Source organism: Giraffa tippelskirchi, chromosome X (genome assembly GCF_054371585.1).
Source record: "Giraffa tippelskirchi isolate mGirTip1 chromosome X, T2T-mGirTip1v1.2.pri, whole genome shotgun sequence".
In the NCBI taxonomy this organism is placed as follows: domain Eukaryota; kingdom Metazoa; phylum Chordata; class Mammalia; order Artiodactyla; family Giraffidae; genus Giraffa; species Giraffa tippelskirchi.
The window spans coordinates 99,843,451-99,863,850 of NC_137289.1; the positions used below are offsets into that span (position 1 = coordinate 99,843,451).

Sequence of the window (20,400 nt, forward strand, 5' to 3'; positions counted from 1 at the left end):
GACAGGGAATTTAGGTATGAAATAGAGGCTTCACCTGACTGCCCTTTCTTCCTTTTTCCTTTCCCCCCCAGTTTTAACAAGATTGAACAGTTGAGATATTTCAAATCCTAAAAGATGATGCTGTTAAAGTGCTGCACTCAATATGCCAACAAATTTGGAAAACTCAGCAGGGGCCACGGGATTGGAAAAGGTCAGTTTTCATTCCAATCCCAAAGAAAGGCAATGCCAAAGAATGTGCAAACTACCGCACAATTGCACTCATCTCACATGCTAGCAAAGTAATGCTCAAAATTCTCCAAGCTAGGCTTTAACAGTACATGAATTGAGAACTTCCAGATGTTCAAGCTGGATTTAGAAAAGGCAAAAGGAACCAGAGATCAAATTGCCAACATCTGTTGGATCACAGAAAAAGCAAGAGACTTCCAGAAAAATATCTACCCTTCTTCACTGACTATGCCAAAGCCTTTGACTGTGTGAATCACAACAAACTGTGGAAAATTCTTCAAGAGATAGGAATACCAGACCACCTTATCTGCCTCCTGAGAAATCTGTATGCAGGTCAAGAAGCAACAGTCAGAACCGGAAATATAACAACAGACTGGTTCCAACTTGGGAAAGAGTATGTCAAGGCTGTATATTGTTACCCTGCTTATTTAACTTATATGCAAAGTACATCATGGGCAATACCAGGCTGGATGAAGCACAAGCTAGAATCAAGATTGCTAGGAGAAATATCAATAACCTTAGATACACAGATGACACCACCTTTATGGGAGAAAACGAAGAACTAAAGAGCCTTTTGATGAAAGTGAAAGAGAAAAGTGAAAAAGTTGGCTTAAAACTCAACATTCAAAAAACGAAGATCATGGCATCCGGTCCCATCACTTCATGGCAAATAGATGGGGAGACAATGGAAACAGTGACAGACTTTATTTTGGGGGGCTCCAAAATCACTGCAGATGGTGACTGCAGCGTGAAATTAAAACATGCTTGCTCCTTAGAAGTAAAGCTATGACCAACCTAGACAGCATATTAAAAAGTAGAGACATTATTTGCCAACGTGTAGTCAAAGCTATGTTTCCTGTTAGTACGGTATGGATGCAAGAATAGGGCCATAAAGAAAGCTGAGCACTGAAGAATTGATGCTTTTGAACTGTGGTGTTGGAGAAGACTCTTGAGAGTCCCCTGGACTGCAAGGAGATCAAACCAGTCAATCCTAAAGGAGATCAGTCCTTAATATTCATTGGAAGGACTGATGCTGAGGCTGAAACTCCAATACTTTGGCCACCTGATGCGAAGAACTGACTCACTGGAAAAGACCCAGACCCTGATGCTGGGAAAGATTGAAGGCAAGAGGAGAAGAGGATGACAGAGGATAAGATGGTTGGATAGCATCACCAACTTGATGGACATGAGTTTGAGCAAGCTCAGGGAGTTAGTGATAGACAGGTAAGCCTGGCGTGCTGCAGTCCATGGGGTTGCAAAGAGTCAACAACGACTGAGCGACTGAACTGAACTGACATACAACACTGTATTAGTTTCAGGTGTACAATATGATTCCGTATTTGTAGATATTGCAAAATGGCTGCCCCAGTAAGTTAACATCCGTCACCTCACAGTTAATATTTTTCTTGTGACTTTTTTAAGATCTACTCTTAGCAATTTTGAAATATACAATACAGTACTGTTAACTAAATGACCACTCTTCCTAAAGAGCCGTTCGAGTCACTTATCACATCATCACTTTATTACATCAATCTAATTTCCTGCACAGCACTTATCACAGCCAAAAAATAACTTACTTTTCTCCTTTATTATCGTCTATCCCCTCGAAATATAAGTTCTCTGAAAGCATGGCTTATTCTATTCTCCGCTGTTTCCACAGCACCTTGATTGAATAAATTCTAATAAAGCAGTAAACATTCAATAAATTTGACAAGCTAAAGAGTTCTGACTTTTGACGGTCTCAGAGGTAGGAAAGGGGCGAATTCGAGGCATCCCCACTTCTCAGTTGAGGATGGGGGGTTCAAGACCCCAAGCACTACCGAGACTGGAGCACGGAGTTCGAAATTAAAAAGTGCCCCCTCCAGAGAAGTTTTTAAAAGACAAAAGAAAAAAAAAAAAGGAATTGGAGTGTACCAACGCGAGGCGGGAGGAGGCGCTGGGATGAAGCAGAAGTATACTATTTGGCCCAGAGGCCAGGAGAGGGCCACGAGCGGTCCCACATCTTCCCGATGGTTCAAACAATGTGTGGGAGCCGGATGCAGCTGCGCCGGCGAGGAAATGCGTGGCCCGCGACTGGAAGCCTGCTCCGGACGCGCCACTTCTGGAAGCAGGGGGCAGTGGGCGGGGTAACGTACGCGGCTCGGCCCGTACCACTCAGGCCGGGACGGGGGTCACGCAAAGAGCGGGCAACTGACACCTGGGGAAGAGGTTCGCATCAGAGCACCCGAGGGGGAAAAGCGGGTCCGCATCGAACCCCTTAGAAGGGCAAGGAACCTGCTAGGGTTCGCGACATTTCAGGTTGCAAAGGCTGGGTTGTACTACTCTGCTGCCGGATAGGGGGTCCAGGCTGGGACGTGCGCAGGGCCGCAGCCGGGCTTATCTCACCAGAGCCATTGGGTCCAATGATGGCGGTGAACCTCTGAAATGGTCCGATAATCTGCCGACCCTTGTACGATTTAAAGTTCTCGATCTCAATCAGCTTCAGGAACCCCATGACTGCGGCAGCGCCGCCGGCGCTAAGAAAGGCCGCACCGTTCGCCCGCCAACTGGGATAGCCGGCGCGGGAAACACCGCAGTGCAGGCCGGGCGGACAGCAAACCTCGCGAGAATAAGTCCAGGCCTAACGGGATTTTCGACTTCCGGCGCGGGCGGGAATCAAGGGGCGGGGCATTCGGACTGATGTGGCGGTTTTGATGATCGGTTGCCAAGGCGCGAGGTTACGACTGGCGTTCGGTCCCCGCCTCCTTTTCTTGTTGCTTGGCAATGCAACCTCGTAGTTGAGGAGGCAAGCAGTGCAGTGAGGTGTCTGCAGGTTTGGGGATCCCGGAAAGCTGGCTGACGAGGCCGACCCTTGCTGAGACAAGTCAGAAGTCACAGGAGGGTTATGCCCTCCAGGGCAAGAGGAAGGTGGGAGCTCGGCTGCGGCTTTTGCCTGGCCGGCGGGAAGGGTTCAAACAAGAAAAGGGTCGGGAATTGGAGTGATCCCAGGGAGGGGAGGAAGGAGGGGCCAGCAGGAGGATTCCGTGTTAGAGGAGCTCAAATCTTGCTGAGGGCAGAGTAGGTTGGAATTGGAGTGGGGTGGAGTTATACATGGGATAGGGTGTTAAGGGGGATGGGGTGTGAATGGAGACGAGGGAACTCTGGAGCGACGGGGATGGGATGCAGGCTGGGGAAAACTGTGGCCAGAGGTACTACCCCTATCCCCCCACCCCCGCCTCCCTCCTTTTTCTCCAAGCAGAGTTCAGATACTGCCGCTATAGTCTTGGACCTAACCTGGGAGCTTCACAATTAGGACTCCTTGATGAGAAAGGTATTTTGTGTGAACCCCTGGGAGTCAGGGTCCCTAAGCCTGTGCTCTCCACCTCTTATCCTTCTTCCCTTCCCCCTCTTCTTCTCTCTCTTTTCATGCTTCACTCCCATCCCATTCCCTCCTCTTCATCCCCCCTCTGCCTAGTCCCTTGCTTCCCTTCCTTTGCTCTGTTCTGTCCTCCACCCCTATCAACCGCCCTGTTGCCCTCCTTCCTCTTTCCCCCTCCCCGCCCCTGACCTTTCTGTCCCTTTCCCCTGTTTCCCATCTTTTCTATCCCTCTGCTCCATCCCATCATCCCCCATCACCTTATTACCTGCTCATTACTAAGCCATGACGTTAGCAGTTCAAGAAGCTGTCTGTGGAATCTTCCCCTTCAGTTTGACCTTATATTGTGGTGACAGATGGAATGTAAGCAAGCTGGCGTCAGTGCTTAGACTTAGACATGGAAAGGGTCTGGTGGCTGCTACAGCCATTCCTGTAACTATTTTTTAAACGATGTCTGGAGGCTGGGAAGAGTCTTAGGACAAGTCCAGAAAAGTGAGAAAGCCTGGTTGATGGAATCGAGTAAATGAAGTTCAGTTGGGAGAAACTGGCGTGATCAAGCTGAGGGGATAAAATGACCAAAGGACAGCAATCTCATAATGGACAGGAACTAGAAATCCCATAAATGGAGGAGCCTGGCAGGCTACACCTTGGGGTGGCAAAACAGTCGGACAGGACTTAGCAACTAAACAACAACAGTAACTTCCATTTAAGACGATGAAAGGTAGCTTTTTGGAGAGAAAATCTAATTGTATCCCTACTTCTCACACCATATACAAAATGCAATTCCCAAATAGATTAAAAACTTAAATGAGAAAAGCGAAACTTTAGAAATTTTAGGAGATTATCTTTATCACCTCAGGGGATTTCTTAAATGATAAAAACTTCTGAACTTAAAGGAAAAGATTGGTAAATTTGACTGCATTCAAATTCCTCCAAATTATAACATAAAGTGAAAAGATGATAAGTACACACAAAAAGCTTCTAAAGTATCAATCTGGGTTCTGTGGAGGGTTTGCAGGTGTTCATTTTGTTGTTGTACTTCATAACTTATATGTGTTAACCATTTTCCTCTGTATGTATCGGTTAACATAAATTATTATAAAATAAAGTGAAAACACAGGCCACAAATTGAAGATGTTTGCCACAGGTAAACTAAGAAATGATTGGTGTGCAGAATACATAAGAAACTCTTAAAATTAATAAGAAAAGGACAAACTTTTTTAATGAACAAAAGATATGAATGGGTACTTCACAGAAGAGAAAGAAAAAATGCCCAAAACACACATGAAAAGATGTTGCAACCTCATCAGCAATAAGGAAAATGCCAATTAAAATTGATAATTATAACTTTATACCCACAAGTTGGCAAAAATTGAAAAGTCTGTAACATAAAGTGTTGCTGAGGATGTAGGGTAGCTAGAGTTTATATACGCTATAGTGAAAGTATAAATTGGTGCAGTCTTCTTGGAAAACAACGTTATCTTGTAAAGTTTAAATAGGCTGATGCCCTATGATCCAGCACTTCCACTTCTAGGCATATGCTAGGGACACTTTTCCAGCTGTATATATATCTCTCTTAATCTACAAGTTCCTCTTTTTTTGGCAATTAAACAAACTGGATTGTTTGTGCTGCAGAGTCCTAGTCTCTTGAACCCACTTCAGTCAGGCCCCACCAAAAATGTTCTCATCAAGGTCAGAAGCAACCCTCCCCTTCAAATCAGTCAGTTCTCAGTCCTCATCTTATTTAACCCATCATCAGTTGCCCACTCTCTCCTCCCAAAAGCACTTTCTTCTTTTTAAAGAATAGTTTTTTTAATTTTTTTATTATTTTTTTTATTAAATAAATTTATTTATTTTAGTTGGGGGCTAATTACTTTACAGTATTGTAGTAGTTTTTGCCATACATTGACATGAATCAGCCATGGGTTTACATGTGTTCCCCTTCCTGGACCCCCCTCCCACCTCCCTCCCCATCCCATCCCTCTGGGTCATCCCATTGCCCCAGCCCTGAGCATTTGTCTCATGCATCGAACATGGAATGGTGTTCTGTTTCACACATGACAATATACATGTTTCAATGCTATTCTCCCAGAACGTCCCACCCTCACCTTCTCCCTCAGAGTCCATAAGACTGTTCTATGCATCTGTATCTCTTATTCTGTCTCGCATATAGGGTTATCATTGCCATTTTTCAAATTCCATATATATGCATTAGTATACTGTATTGGTGTTTTTCTTTCTGGCTTACTTCACTCTGTATAATGGGCTCCAGTTTCATCCATCTCAATAGGACCGATTCAAATGTATTTTTTTTTTAATGGCTGAGTAATATTCCATTGTGTATATGTACCACCAAAAGCACTTTCTTCACTCAGCTTGTCAGACAGGGAACTCCAGTTTTTAGCCCATTCCACCTCACAGAGCCTGAAGCAACTGAGCGACTTTCACACTTCACTTCACTTCACTGGCCACTCAGCCTCCAGTGCTGGCTCCTCCTCTCCCCTGAGGCATTCTTATCCACCTAGAGTACCTTAGAGATCTCTTACTGCCTCATAGCTTTAGATTCCTTGTATCAGTCAGGACGGGCTGAATTATGCTGAGGTTACAAACAACCTCAAAATCTTAGCGGCTATATGTGGAAGCTAATACATACAACAAACTAGTGAATATAATATAAAAGGAGCAGACTTACAGATACAAACTAGTGGTTACCAGTGATGGGGGCAGGGTACTATAGGGGTAAGAGAGTGGGAGGTACAAACTATTGGGTGTAAGATAGGCTCAGCCTATGTATTGTACATCAGGGGGAATAAAACCAATACTTTGTACTAATGGTAAATGGGAAGTAACCTTTAAAAACTATTAAAAAAAAAAAACAAACCCTAAGGACAACCAATCCAAACACAGTCAACTAGGCCTTCTCAAATAAAACAAGCACTTCAGCTATAGCCAATCAAATAATTTCCTTGTTTTCCATCTCTTTAAACATCTTTCCTTAAGCTCTTAACCACTTCTGGTTTGGCAGTGCCCAATTTGTTTTTTGCCCAAATAAACTCTTAAAAAATGTTTCTAAGTCTCAGCAGCTCATAAAGACAGGTTTCTCACTCTTGCTTCTTGTCCATTGTGGGTTGGCTACATCTCTGCTCTGTCTTCACTCCAGGACCAAGGCTGAAGGGACAGCCCTCACCTGGGACATTGCTGGTCTCACGGCAGTAAAGCGAGAACATGGCCATCACTTAATGGCTCTTAGTTCTGCTTAGGAATGACACTGTCAATTCTCACTTTCCAGAGGGCAAAGCAGATTATGTGGCTAATTGTGAGGGCAATATGATAAGAATATAGAATCCTATAAGGAGGAACAGCAAAAAAAACTTTTTTGGGGCCTTGTGAGATCTTAGTTCCCCACCAGGGATCAAACCTATGCCCCCTGCAGTGGAAGTGCAGAGTCCTAACCACTGGACAGCAAGAGAATTCCCAATAGCAAATCTTTTTGAAAAATAACAAAATTTTCCATACTATCTGTATCTATCAATGGGTATCGACCTCTCAAACTCAACACTTCCAAAACCAATCTCCAGATTCTCATCCTATTGTATTCTCCCCATACAGACTATTTAGTTGATAGCAACACATTTGACTGCCGCAGCCCAAATCCTTGAAGTCATTCTTAACACTGCTTCCTCACAGGACACCCAATCCATCAGGAAGCCCTGTTGGCTCTGCCTTCAAAATATATCCAGAATCTGACCACTTCTCCCTACATCTGCTGCTACTAACCTGGCGTGATCATCATCGCTTGCCTGAACAACTGCAATAGCCTCCTGTCTGGTCTCCCTGCCTCTAGCCTCCCCTTCCATCCCCTCCAGTCTATTCTTAACACAGCAGCCAGAGCAATCCTTTACAAATCAGACAGGACACATTACTCCCACTGCTCAAAATCCCCCAATGGCTGCCCATTTCTCTGAGTAGAAGCTGCAGCCTTTACAATGGTCTGTGAAGTCCTACATGCTCTGCATCTCCCCACCCAATCGAATGTTATTTCCCACTCCTCCTTCATTCACACACTTGCCTCCCTGTTGTCCCCTTGAATGTGTGTGTATCTCTTGTGTTCATCTTAAGGCCTCTGCATTTGTTCCCTCTGCCTGCAGTGCACTCCTCCTAGTTATCGCATAGGAGACTCCCTCACCTTCTTCAAGTATTTCTTTCCCAGTTATGCCTCCCCTGACTTCCATATTTAAAATTGCAACACTCTCCCCATTTCCTTAGCACTTCCAATTCCCCTTATCCTGCTCTATATTTTTTCCCAAAGCACTGATCATCTTCTTACAAACTATTTAATGTACTCTCTCTAGTCTTGTCTCTCCCCACTAGAAGGTAACTTTCACAAGGACTCAGATTTTGTCACTTTTGCTCCTTGATGTCTCTCAAACGCTTAAGGGAGGCACTTCATGTGTCAGTAGGCACTTCATGAATATTTGTTAATTGATAAATGAACATAGGTGAAAAAAGCAAGATGCAGAAGAATGCATACTGTGTGATACTCCATCAAGTTTCAAGACAAAATGTTTTAAAATATTGTTTAGGGAATCATACACACATAGGGTATATTAGTGCATATTACTAAGGGAATGGTGACATTTTTGGATAGTGGTTATTCTTAGGGTAAGGATGAGGGAGAACAGACATTAGACACTTAAATAGTATTGATCATGTTCTATTTCTTAACTGGGGAGTTGGTTCATGGGTCTCTTTTATCATGCATGGCTTATATATAATTCCCCTGTGTGCATCAAATATTTTCGTTACAAAATGGTTAGACAATGAACGAGCGAGGTTGGAACTAGCTGTTGGAGGAGTTGAGGAATGGTGTTCCAAACAAAGGAATGCAGTGTACAAAGGCCCTGAGGTGGGAACAGTTGTAGTGTTGGAGGACTTGATAGGAAGCCAGCATACCTGGAGAACAGTAAACAAGGAAGAGGGAGGCATGAGATGAACTGGAGAGGTGTGCAGGAACCGGATCTTGAAAGCCCACAGTAAGGGGTTTGGATCTAATTCTAAGCGTGGTAGGAAGCCAGTGGTGGATTTTAAGCAGGTGCAAGACGTGATCAGAGTTATGTTAGCAAAAGAGATTTTGGCTGTGGCTTTGGCTGGGCTTCCCAAAATACAAAGGAATACAGGCAAATTTAAGCCTTTAATTTGACTACAGCATAAGGAATAAAAATAAAGGGGGAATGGTGGTGGCATTTACTGAAACAGAAAAAACGAAATAGAGCATAATGCAAAAGGGATGTTGTAAATCAGTTTGAGACTTGGAAAAGTGAGCAGGAATCAGATAATGAAGACTCATAAATCAAAAACATTGGGGAACCATTTGCTTTATGCCATGCGTGTGTGCTCAATTGTGTTCAACTCATTGTAGCCCACCAGGCTCCACCATCCATTGGATTCTCCAGGCAAGAATACTGGAGCAGGCTGCCATTTCCTCCTCCAGGGGATCTTCCCTCCTGCATATCCTGCACTGGCAGGTGGATTCTTAACCACTGAGTCACCTGGGAAGCCCACTTGCTTTACAGATGCTTTCAAAGGTTTTAAGCTGAGGTGTGCCATGGTCAGATTTGCTTTCAGAAAAATCACTTTGGTAGCCAAGGCAGAGAAGCAGTAGAGAGCCTAACACTGGAGTAAGGGAGGCTAGTGAGGTTCCTGGGAACATTATCTGGCACCAGCTTGTGAGGCCTGATTTAGGGTTGCGACAGCAGAGATGGAGAACACAGATATGAAATATGTCAGGAAGTAAAATCAGTAGGAATCAATAACTGGTAAGATACTGTGGGGAGAAAGGAATGGGGGTGGGGGTATAGTCAAGTATGATGGTTAGCACTGATTGGCCATCCAATTCGCCCTTGCTCCAGATGTATAAGGGAGATGTACAACCAGATCCCAAGGAGGTGGCAGCCATCGAAGCTAGAAGAAATCGAGAAAAGGAGCGACAGAGTCGATTCTTCAATGTGCGGACCAGAGTCATAGGGGTGAGTGGGCAGTGGGGACTTTCTCTGGACCAGGGGTCACCTCATTCTTACACCAGGAGAGGAATATAGCCGTGCCCATCACAGCTCCTCCTTGACTCGAGCAGACTGCAGGGTTATAAAGGAAGGAGGAAGGGAAAAAGGCACCCACCCCCACGTGTGGTGAGGGCCTGATAAAGGGGCCTAGAGGTGCAGGGGAAGAGGAGCCAGTGACAGCTGACTCTTTTCCAGTCAACTCTGGGCCAAGTGGTCTGGTTCTCAAGAGACAAGTAAATGGAGCCAAAAGAAGTCTATAAAAAATATTTGGTATCTCATACATATGCCGAAACTCTCTGGAAGGCTACATAAGAAACTGGTAACTGATGGGAGGGACACTTACTCTTCACTAAACTGTATTCCCTTTTGCACTATTTTGAAATGTTTTAAATGAATTATAATCAAAATAAAGAGAAAATATTGATAGTTTAAGAAAAAAATAGATTGCTGGGTGGGTGAATGAGTGGTGTGACTTGAGATCTAGTTGGCAAACGTTTCAAGGCCTGTTCTGTGCCAAGCACTGGGTTAGGCAATAGGGACACAAAGCTGACTAAGGCCCAGTCTCTGCCCTTAGCAAGCTCACAGCCTAGGAGACAATAGAGGCAAAGTTCAAGGTAATGTGGATAGTGGGTCCTAGGTTCTATGGGAGTAGCATCTGCTGGAGGGATCAGGAAAGTCTCAGCTGGTCTTAAGGGATGAATAGGAGTTTGGGTAAGGGGAGGAAAGAGTGTTCCAAGTGGAGGGAGCTGCTGGAGCAAAGGCTATCAGTATGAAACAGCATAAGATATGTAGAGAACTGTAAGCAGAGCTCCTGAGGGTGGGAGAAGGGAAGAGGGTGAGATGAGGCTGGAGGCAGAGGCTAGACCACTGAGGGATTTACAAACCATAGTGAGATGGTGGGACATTGTCCAGTAGATACTGGGGATCCTATAGGAGGATTTTGAGGCAGGTAAATTCTGAGCAGTCTGTGTTAGAGCATTCAAGGCCCACTGCTGGGCTCCTACCTTGATTTAGCCTATTTCTTTGGGATCAGGTGGATGTTGAAGCCCTGAACAACCAGGTGGAAGAACGAAAGCTTCAGGAGGCAACAGAACGGAGCAAGGAGGCAGCTTATGGTAAAAAGCCCAAGGCCAGAGGCCAGCCAAGGGGGAAAAGCAAGGACCTGAGTGGGCTAAGGCAGGGCAGTTCTGCTCTGGAGTGCGGCCTGAGGTCTAGGGGGTGTGGTAAGACAAACCAGATGGGCCTTTGGGAGCAGTGGCTGTGCTGAATAGGCTCTCTCTCCTGTGCGGCCTTCTCCATGCCCCTACCCACCACCCCCAGGTACCAACCAGGTGCAGTATGATCTGGTGGCTCAAATGCTAGAGAAGGAACAGGCAGAACGGACACGTCGGCTGGCCAAGAAAATCCAAAACTTTAGAGAACAGAGGCAGCAACTCAAGAACAGGCGTGAATTTGACTTCTGGGATTCAGACCAACTCTGGAGGGGGTTTCCAGCTTATCTTGGTGACAGTGCTCCCTACTGTGGCCTACCCAGCCTGCAGTACTTCCCTGGGGAAGATCTGGAGAGGGCCGCATGTCTGAGAATGCAGCAGGAGCAGTTCCAATACAGCCTGCAGAGGCAGCTACAAGAGCAACAGCAAGCCAGAGTTGATGAGAACTGTGCAGGTAAGCAGCGAGGCCCTCCAGGCTATGGCCTGAGGCCTAGTGGGGAGCCATCCTGAGCTGAAGACCAGAACTGTGTGAGCAGGTCCAGTTTCACATAAGGGCTGACGCTGAAAGGTTAGACTGAGCAGGTCCCAACCTCCTTCATCAACTGACAGTGTAGCCATTGATCCCTGATCAGCCTGGCACTCCATTACCTGGAGACAGGAGAGTAAAGACAAACCTAATGATCCTGCCACTTACTAGCTAGTTTGGGCAAATGAATCCTCCTCTCTGTGCTTCAGTTTGCTTATCTTTAAAATGAGGAAATTATCCATACCACACAGCTCATGTGAGAATGAAATGAGACGCTGTAAGTAAAGCACAAGCATCAGTACAATAGTTGCTACAATACCCAGTGGCTACTGTTACTCTGACATCTGTGGCCATGTTCCCCTCTTCCATTAGAGTAAGGGCAAGGACCATCTCTTACCTACTCACACTACTCACCTTTAAAACCACCCCTATTGTAGCACGCTGTTTTGTTATACCACTTACCATAGAGGTATTTGTGGAATATCTTTCTCCCCCAAAATGTCAGCTCACTGAAGATGAACCACGCCTCTCGTTTCCACCTCTATATCCCAGTTACCTAGTACATTGCCTGCCAGTGTCAGGAGTTCAATCAAATCATCACTGAATGAACAACTGAAGACCAAAATAAACAACACAGGCACCCTGCCCTCCAGGAACCCACAGAACCATGACTTCCAGAAAATCAGTTTAGAGTAAAAGGAAAAAATACATGCACAAGTTATTTACCAGCAAATATCTATGCTTTAACATTGTGTTAGGTACTACGACAGGTACTGTGATAGAGATATATATTTAGGACATCACTCAGTTGTGTCTGACTCTTTGCAACCCCATGGACTATACAGTCCATGGAATTCTCCAAGCCAGAACACTGGAGTGGGTAGCCTTTCCCTTCTCCAGGGGATCTTCCCAACCCAAGGATCGAACCCAGGTCTCCCACATTAAAGACGGATTCTTTACCAGCTGAGCCACAAGGGAAGTCCAAGAATACTGGAGTGGGTAGCCTATCCCTTCTCCAGAGGATCTTCCCAACCCAGGAATTGAACCGGGGTCTCCTGCATTGCAGCCGGATTCTTTATCAACTGAGCTATGAGGGAAGCCCATAGGACATGGAGGGAACATCAAGATGGGAGTGTCAGTTCTCACAGAGGAAGGGAGGGACGGTAGGGGGTTGGCACAGGCCAGCTGTCAGGAACCAAATTTTAGAAAGCTGGGTACAATTTTGGCAAGGCAGAGAATGAGAATGAGAAAAGGCCATTCTAGGCAGAGTGGGTAGCAAGAGGAAGAGCTAACCTTTATTGAGTACTTACTGTGTACCAGACACTGTGCCAAGCTTTCTACCATGTATTAACTCATTTCATCTTCAACAACCCTATGAGGCAAGTACTAGTAATATCCCTATTTTCTGTGGAGGAAACTGAAAGAACTGAAGAACAGAGATATTAAATAAGTTGCCCAAAGTCATACAGCTAGTGGGTCATGGAGGGGGGAAGTGAACTCAGGTGGCAGGTTGGCTCCAGAGCCCACACTTTTGATTGCTACACCATACTTGTTCTGTAACCATGAGAAAATGGGGACTCAGGGGCCAAGGGAGAAGTTTCAGAGAGGGAGTCATCAATAATGTCAAATGCCCTCAGAGAAGTTCAGATAGGAAAAGAAACCTATTAGATTGAGAAATTAGGAGTATTTGGTGATTTTTGTCAAAGTAGCTGCAGTGGCACCAGGGGCCAGCTACCTAGTGACAGCAGGCAGGTGTACAAGAAAGTAGAGTTAGGCAACAGAACAGCAGAATGCTGGGGGAGAGTCTGTATAGTGTCATGGAAGGAGCATGAGCTGATTCCTTGAGAGAGCTGGATTCTAACTTACTACGTGCTGGCTATGTAACCTTAGGCATTTTACTTCACCTCTGGACCTCATCTGGAAACATGGGGTGACCTTTCCTCTTTGAGTTGCTATGAAGACCGAAATGAAACCAGGCGCCCCTATCCTCCCTTCCCCTGCCGTTGTCTCCAAAGTCTGTCCTTGTGCCTCTCCAGAGCCAAGCCTTCAGCCTATGCTCTGGACCCCTTTCCCCCTGCCTCCCATGCAGGCTGTGCTCCCTCAGGTACACCCTGGCCCTGAGGTTCTCAACACTTTCCACTGGCCATATTCTGTGAAGGCTGTAAACATGCTTATGTCTAACCCTTCTTTTTAAAAACTTTTTAAAATTTTTATTTCTTTTTGGCTGTGCTGGGTCTTTATTGCTGTGCGAGCACTTTTTCTTGTTGCAGAGCATGGGCTCTAGGGTGCACGGCTTCAGTAGTTGTGGCACATGGGCCCAGTTGCCCTGAGGCACGTGGAATCTTCCCAGACCAGGGATTGAACCTGTGTCCCCTGCACTGGCAAGATTCTTAACCACTGGACCAACAGGGAAGTCCCTGTTTAACCCTCCTTAAGAATAAAACAAAAGCCTCTCTCCATTCTGATTCCTCTAGATGCTATAAGCTAGCTCTTTTCCTTTACAGCCATACTTTTTGAAAAATCTGTCTCCACTTGCTGTCATTCCTTCCTAACTTTCCAGTCACACTTCAACTCCTGAGATCTCATTTCTCCCCACACACCTGCACTGACACTACTCTTACAAAAATCATCAATGCCCTTTGTGTTATCAGGTACAAGAGGCTCTGTTCAGTCTTTTCTCCTTTACTTGGACTTTCTTGCTACACTTGACTCTTATCACATCTTCCTTATTTTTTTTTATTTTTTTTAAATTAGTTTATTTTTTAACTTTACAATATTGCATTTGTTTCTTCTTAAACCTCTCTCTTCCTTGGCTTCTGTGACAGCATATTCTGCTATAGCTCTCCGATCATTCCTCTTCTGTCTACACTTTGTGGATTCCTCCTCTTTCTAGAGACTTTGTCCTTGGCACACTACTCTCTTTACCCTGCATAACTGCCTCAGGTACCCTCGACCCTCATTCTGGTTTCGGCTACCACATCACCACTAATATGCTGAGGACTCTTTACCTGCACAGTCAGATATCCAGGTGGCTGCTGACCACTTCCAATTCAGCTTCCAAAAGAGAATTCATCAGTGCTCCCTAACCTGCTCTGCATTCTGTATCCTCTAGTTCCAGAGGTGGCCACATCATGCACGGAGTCATCCCAGCCAGGACCCTGGGAAGCATCCAAGTCTTTTGCTCTCCCTTACTCCCTAATCCAATCCATCAAATTCTGCTGATGAAACCTCCATGTATTTCCCCTGCATCCTTTGCATCACTGGCCTGGTTTCAGCCCTCTCAGCCGGCCTACTGCCATAGCCTCCAAGATGGCTTTCCTACCTCCACTGTCTCCCACTAGCCTCACTGTCCTCTATACTGGCACCAAAAGGAGCCTTCTAAAATGCAAATCTAACCATGTCACCCCCCTTACTTAAAATCCTTCCATATTTGCCATCACCTTCAGGGTCAAGTTTCCAGTCCTTAGCCTGGCCCCTGTAGAGCTCCCTAGCCACTTGTATTTTATGCTCCAGCAAGAGCAGACTACTTGTAATTTAAGATACAAATCATGCTGTTTCTTCACTTCCTTATTTGATATTTACCGAGCACCCACTATGTACCAGGCTCTGATATAAGTGCTAGTGTATGGTAGTGGATAAAACAGACAAACGTCCCCACTTTTACAAAGGTTACCTTGTAGTGAGGAGAGAGACAGGCAATAGACAAAAATAATTAAGTAAAATGTAAGGTATATTGGATGGTGATAAATGCTAGGGAGAAAAATAAATCAGAGGAGGAGGATAAATGTTGGGGTCAGGCAGGTGGCAATTTTAGGTAGGAAAGACAGAAGGCCTCACTGAGGAGCAAAGTGAGCAAAGACCTGAAGGAAGCAAAAGAACATGAGACAAGAGCAACATTTATTACAAATCCCTAAGGCAGAAATGTCTGGCATGTTCTAGTAACAGCATGGAGACCACTGTAGCTGGACTGAAGCACTTTGAATACTTTCGCTCATGCTATGCCTGCAGCCTGGTCCTTAGTCTGAAGCTCAAAGATGAAATAATTTCCCCAGATCACACAGCTCTGAAGCAACAGAGCTGGCATTGAGACCCAGGTCCATTGGAGACATCTTTCAGTGAGGCACCTGAGAAATCCTTGTGGCTGTCACTTTTATTATCCCTAGCCCCAAAGAGTAGCTGCTTCCACACATCCCTGCAATGAGGACATTACCCCACTCCCAAACATACATAAACATAGCTTGCACATACATAAAAGCATACATTCACAAAGCTTGCTGAACAGATGGCTGAATGACAGTGCCCTGGCCATATTTCTTTGTGTAGACATGCTCGATGACCAGCTACGCCAAGCTATAAACATGCGGGCCGCTCAACTGGCCAAGCTGGAGGAGTCCTGCCGCATAGCCATGATGGCTGCCACGGCCAATGCCAACAAAGCCCAGGTATGTACGGCATAAGAGCCATCCAGGGCACCAGGCTCTCCCCAATCTACTGATCAAACCAGCCCTCTCATCTACCTGGGGACTTCCCCCTTCACTCTAGGGCCCTCTTAGGGCAGGAGGTCCCCTTCCCCACCTCCAGGCTCAGGATGACCTGAGAACAGAACACTGCTCTCCCTTCCCCAGCCTCAGTCTAAGGGCTTCCAGAGGGCAGAGGAGTTCCCTGCCCATTCCACCCCTTCCCCCACCTTAAGTCACTCAAAGGCCATGCAGTATCTCTTCCTTCTCTCCCTGAGATGGGGGAGAGTAGGGCCATGTCTCCCCCTCCCCGTGACTGAGAGCTCCCTGAGGTTGGGCATCCAAAAGCTCACATTCGGGGACCCCACCAGGCAGCTGAGCTGGCTAAGCAGCGGCGCCATGAGCATCAGCGCCAACAGGAGGCGAACCTCGTGGAGGTCCAGAACCAGATCACAAGTGACCTACTGACTGAGAACCCCCAGGTTGCCCAAAACCCTGTGGCTCCCCAGAGGGTCCTGCCCTATTGCTGGAAGGGCATGACTCCAGAGCAGAGAGCCACCATCAAGAAAGTACAGGAGACACAGCGCCATGAAAAGGAAGCACAGCGCCAAGCTGAACAAGCACTGGATGCCAAATGGGAAAGCCAGGCCATGAACTTGGCCCAGGCAGCAATGGAGCTAGAAGAGCAGGAAAGGGAGCTGTGTGCTGAATTTCGGAGGGGACTGGGCTCCTTCAACCAGCAGCTGGCTATGGAGCAAAAAGCCCAGTGAGTTCTAGGGGGTGGCAGCAAGGATGAATGCCAAGGGAGGGTAGGGAGAGATGGCAAGGGCCAGGGAGAGAGGGAAAGCCCATTAACTGAGGGCCTCTGTATTTCTTTCACAGGCAGAATTATCTGAATTCAGTAATCTATACCAATCAACCTACAGCCCAATATCATCTGCAATTCAATACCAACAGCCGCTGAGCTCAGGATGGTCCTCTCCCACCTCCACCATCAAGCTCACAGAAGCTAACAGTCAGAGAGAAAAATGCTGCAGACCCCCTCTCCCCAATCCATTTCCCAGTGGGAGAGAGCTGAGCCAGTACCCCACCTCTGACCCTGGGTAATAAAGTTATTCATTAAAATCAAGGTTACATGTTGTAATAGAACACAAAAGGTTTAAGGTACTGCCATTCCCACCCCACCCATGGGTTCTGAGCGTCCACCCCTGTCAGTCTTCACCCATTCACATTTCTTCCCCATGCCACCTCCCCCAGCACACAGTGCTACTCACTCCTCCGTGAGAAACAGAGACTTTATTAGGCACACAGGGTGACTGATAGGCAGAGGTTACAAAATGGCTACTGGGCTTCCTTCCAAGCTGGAGTAGAGCACTCCAGGAGGGGGAGGGACAGAGGAGCCTGTGTTCTCTCTGCCTTCCCCCTTCAAGGCTGCATGCGGATGGCCCCATCCAGCCGGATGACTTCTCCATTGAGGAATGAGTTCTCGATGATGGCCTGTACCAGATGAGCATACTCAGCAGGGTCACCAAGTCGGCTGGGGAAGGGCACCTGGCTGGCCAGGAAGTTGCGCACTTTATCTGGGAGGGTGGTCAACAGCGGGGTGCCAAATAGGCCTAGATAAGACAGCAAGAATCAGAGACCCACCCTCACCTTCATATTTACCTGGTCCCTCCTCACCGTAACTCTACTTGTGGTGCTTCCCTATGTCCAGAGATAGAAGGCTACCGCTGTTTAGATGGTAGATACTTTCCCTGCTCAATTGCCCACAGATCCCACCCAATCCCAGGTGTGGCAGGGAGGGGATATGTCTACCTGGAGCAATGGTCATCACCCGGATACCCATGGGAGCCAGATCCCGAGCAATGGGCAGTGTCATGCCCACTATGCCCCCCTTGGAAGCAGAGTATGCAGCTTGTCCAACCTGGAGAGGGAGTGGAGGTCATAGGGAGCAGGACCCCCAACAAGTCACCAAGGTACAAGCCTTGCCCCTACTCACACACCTGGCCCTCAAAGGCAGCTACGCTGGCCGTGTTGATGATGACACCACGTTGGCCTCCCTGGTCTGGTTCATTCTGGCCCATCTCACCAGCCACCAAGCGGATCACATTGAAGGTGCCTATGAGATTCACCTGGAGGACCAGTAGAGACATGGTATAGGACTTGAAGCAGAGGTAGCCTTTTGTGGGTGTGGGGACACTCACAGTCAGATACTTTTTACTACTACCCCTGGATAACCTCTAAGGCCTTACATTGATAACTCGCTGAAAGTCCTCCAAGGTATGGGCCTGGCTCTTCTTTAAGTTATATGTCTTGCTGGCCACTGCAATGCCTGCACAGTTGACTGCCACATCCACACGGCCAAACTTTTCTCTTGCTAGAGTCAGGGCTGCTTGCACATCCTTCTCTGAGGTCACCTTCAAAGAGAAAAGTGGAGAAGGTATTCATCTACCATCATACACACAACACTAAATCTTGTGGGGGGGGCGGGGAGCAGGGCAAGTCCAGTCTTTGAGTGACAACAGAATTGTGTAAGCAAGGTGAAAATGTTAGGTATTACAGATCAGTGTTTCAAAACATTTTTGAAATCTATACCCTCTTTTGATAAACTTACATACCCCTGGAGATTCTCAACTGCTGTGGATCAGATAAGTTATGAGAATTATTGATATGAAGATAAACTAGCTTTTTTGGTACCCCTACTTGCTAACATGATTTCATCAAGCTTTACTTTCTGTAGTTTGTTTCATGATAAGTTTTTTGACTTCGTAAATATTAAAATTACAGGGCACAGTATGCATTTTCAAACTCTACATATCTCCTTGAGGAGATTCTGATATGGCTAATCCCTAACCTCCCTCCCCGCCCTCTCCCTGTTGTGAATCACAGCTTCAGAAATTCTTTATCCAGAGGCTTATGAAAACAGCTCAGACCAAAAGGGAAAAGGAGATGGGTCCACTGTCCACATAGACAGGCACCCTTATGAAAAGGAACCCCATGGGAGAGGTGAGGTAACCCCACTTACGTCGGCTGGGACAAAGGCGCAGCTCTTCCCTAACTTCTTGGCCTGGGCCTCCCCATCTGACTTGGGCAGGTCCAAAAGTACAGCAGTGGCCCCCTGCCCCACCAGTCGCTCCGCTGTGGCCAAGCCTAGGCCTGAGGCTCCACCGGTTATTAAGGCAACCAGACCCTGTGAAGAAGAGCTCGGTCAACAACTACACTGTACGGACCACCTTCACCCATTCTCCAGGCTTCTGCGAGGGAGGCTCCCGGTCACCGCCGCGACTTGACCCAGATATGCCTCCTCATCTTAACGATGGGACCCTCTGGGTGTCTCATCCCCAGACAGCCATTCAGTCACCCCACATGCACGTGCCCCGGAGAGTTGACTTTCACCTCCCGGGCCCCACCGTCGCAATAACAGGCCTAGATAAGAGTGACGCTTTCTCCCAGCACCGATATCTCCCCCCTGGGTCTACGGCTGCGCCGTCCCAGTGGGTGCAAAGGGGCGAAAACCCGTTTACCTTCACGCTCCGACATGCAGCCGCCATCTTGCTCAGGCCTCTCTACCGGCTGGACTGCCAGGCACTCGCTGATTGGCCGGGGCGGAGCCGCGGGACGGGGCCGGCGAGGCGGGCGGTTCGCCGCTCAGCCAAACAAGTGGGCGCCGGCCTCATGCGTCACCCGCCTCGGGGGCAAGGCCGGCCGGGGCAAAATCCAGGCAGAGAGTCTTTACACCCGCGGAAAAACAACGAATAACCGCGTCGCAACACTACCACACCCCCGGGCGTTTGGTCAGGCCTGCAGCTGTGCTGGGGGGAGGGGGACAGGAGATTGAGAATGTGTTTCTTACTCCTCGGAAATAGCCTCCATTCAAGTGTAAACATATCGGAGAGACTCCTATGTGCCAGTCTCTGTGCGGAGCACTAGGGATGATAGAGGAATAATAAAATAATCAGAGGAGTAATAAAAGGTTCATGCCTTCCGAGAGGAAAGTTGGAAAGTTCAGTTGGAAAAAGAAATAATTTCAGTACAGACACAGACAAAGGAAGGGACAAAGAACCAGATTCTAGAACCCAGGCATGGATATCCAAAGGTGGTGATTGTGAGAGCCACATACAGAGAAATATGTTAAGGAAGAGACTGAGAAGAACAGAGATGACCGACAGGTTCTCAGAGATACAGATGTGGAAAGCCATAACAAGCGAAACTAGAAAACGACATTCTGAGAGAGCTGCTGAGAAACACAAACCCAAAGAGGCATAAGCAGAGAAGCAAAGAACATCTTTGAGCCTTTGGTACTGTCTTCTATGTCTAACACCTATTTTAAACCCCAAAGCCCAGATCACACATTTCACATTGAACCTCAACCAGAGACTGTCGTTTAAGACCCAGAACACCCTAAAACATCTTTTCACCAGTATCCTAATTATAATTCTGAGCCTACCTAATCTGACTTCTTTATATACTTCTCCCCAAACAAAGGTCTTCAGACCATAACCTTAGTCTACATTTTCAGCCTCATTGAGCTGTGTATTTCCTTTATTTTAAGTACCTCCCTACGTGG

At 46.9% G+C, this 20,400-nt stretch overlaps 3 protein-coding genes across 19 annotated transcripts in view; 1 reads left to right on the top strand and 2 right to left on the bottom strand.

Moving 5' to 3' along the window:
* The window catches only part of SMC1A (structural maintenance of chromosomes 1A), a 48,069-nt gene extending 45,291 nt beyond the window's left edge, over positions 1 to 2,778 (bottom strand). For 11 of the 16 annotated variants that reach the window (XR_014075775.1, XR_014075776.1, XR_014075774.1 and 8 more), the window contains exon 1: positions 2,611 to 2,778. Coding sequence is in view for 8 of the 16 variants with exons in the window: in XM_081565436.1 (XP_081421562.1) it covers positions 2,611 to 2,719 (109 nt within the window). In the remaining 8 variants the exon portion in view is untranslated. Of the gene's footprint in view, positions 1 to 2,139; positions 2,329 to 2,610 lie in introns of those variants that run through there. The other 5 variants (XM_081565444.1, XM_081565445.1, XM_081565446.1 and 2 more) reach the window with 1 other exon arrangement.
* Positions 2,779 to 2,998: 220 nt separating this feature from the next.
* RIBC1 (RIB43A domain with coiled-coils 1) lies at positions 2,999 to 16,962 on the top strand. Its single transcript, XM_081565450.1, has 8 exons — positions 2,999 to 3,132; positions 3,464 to 3,535; positions 9,490 to 9,606; positions 10,673 to 10,754; positions 10,960 to 11,304; positions 15,700 to 15,818; positions 16,205 to 16,599; positions 16,716 to 16,962. Exons 2-8 carry the CDS (start codon positions 3,527 to 3,529, stop codon positions 16,795 to 16,797), a joined length of 1,149 nt encoding a protein of 382 aa, XP_081421576.1. The 5' UTR covers positions 2,999 to 3,132; positions 3,464 to 3,526; the 3' UTR covers positions 16,798 to 16,962.
* A 148-nt stretch (positions 16,963 to 17,110) lies between these two features.
* HSD17B10 (hydroxysteroid 17-beta dehydrogenase 10) lies at positions 17,111 to 19,401 on the bottom strand. Of its 2 annotated transcripts, none has more exons than XM_081565453.1 (6): positions 19,358 to 19,401; positions 18,859 to 19,023; positions 18,086 to 18,250; positions 17,837 to 17,965; positions 17,676 to 17,757; positions 17,111 to 17,449 (listed from the first exon to the last, which is right to left on the bottom strand). In XM_081565453.1, exons 1-6 carry the CDS (start codon positions 19,382 to 19,384, stop codon positions 17,259 to 17,261), a joined length of 759 nt encoding a protein of 252 aa, XP_081421579.1. In that variant the 5' UTR covers positions 19,385 to 19,401; the 3' UTR covers positions 17,111 to 17,258. The 2 variants fall into 2 exon arrangements, with proteins under 2 accessions (XP_081421579.1, XP_081421577.1); XM_081565451.1 differs by having other exon boundaries at positions 17,649 to 17,757.
* Positions 19,402 to 20,400: the final 999 nt, after the last annotated feature.

Excerpts from the sequence above, each read along its gene's own strand:
- HSD17B10 (XM_081565451.1), bottom strand. The coding sequence starts at position 19,384 with ATGGCGGCTGCATGTCGGAGCGTGAAG. Across the intron at positions 19,024-19,357 it reads CTGCATGTCGGAGCGTGAAG|GGTCTGGTTGCCTTAATAAC; the intron begins GTAAACGGGTTT and ends TCTTCTTCACAG. Across the intron at positions 18,251-18,858 it reads GCGCCTTTGTCCCAGCCGAC|GTGACCTCAGAGAAGGATGT; the intron begins GTAAGTGGGGTT and ends TTCTCTTTGAAG.
- RIBC1 (XM_081565450.1), top strand. Across the intron at positions 15,819-16,204 it reads CCAATGCCAACAAAGCCCAG|GCAGCTGAGCTGGCTAAGCA; the intron begins GTATGTACGGCA and ends GGACCCCACCAG. Across the intron at positions 16,600-16,715 it reads GCTATGGAGCAAAAAGCCCA|GCAGAATTATCTGAATTCAG; the intron begins GTGAGTTCTAGG and ends TTTCTTTCACAG.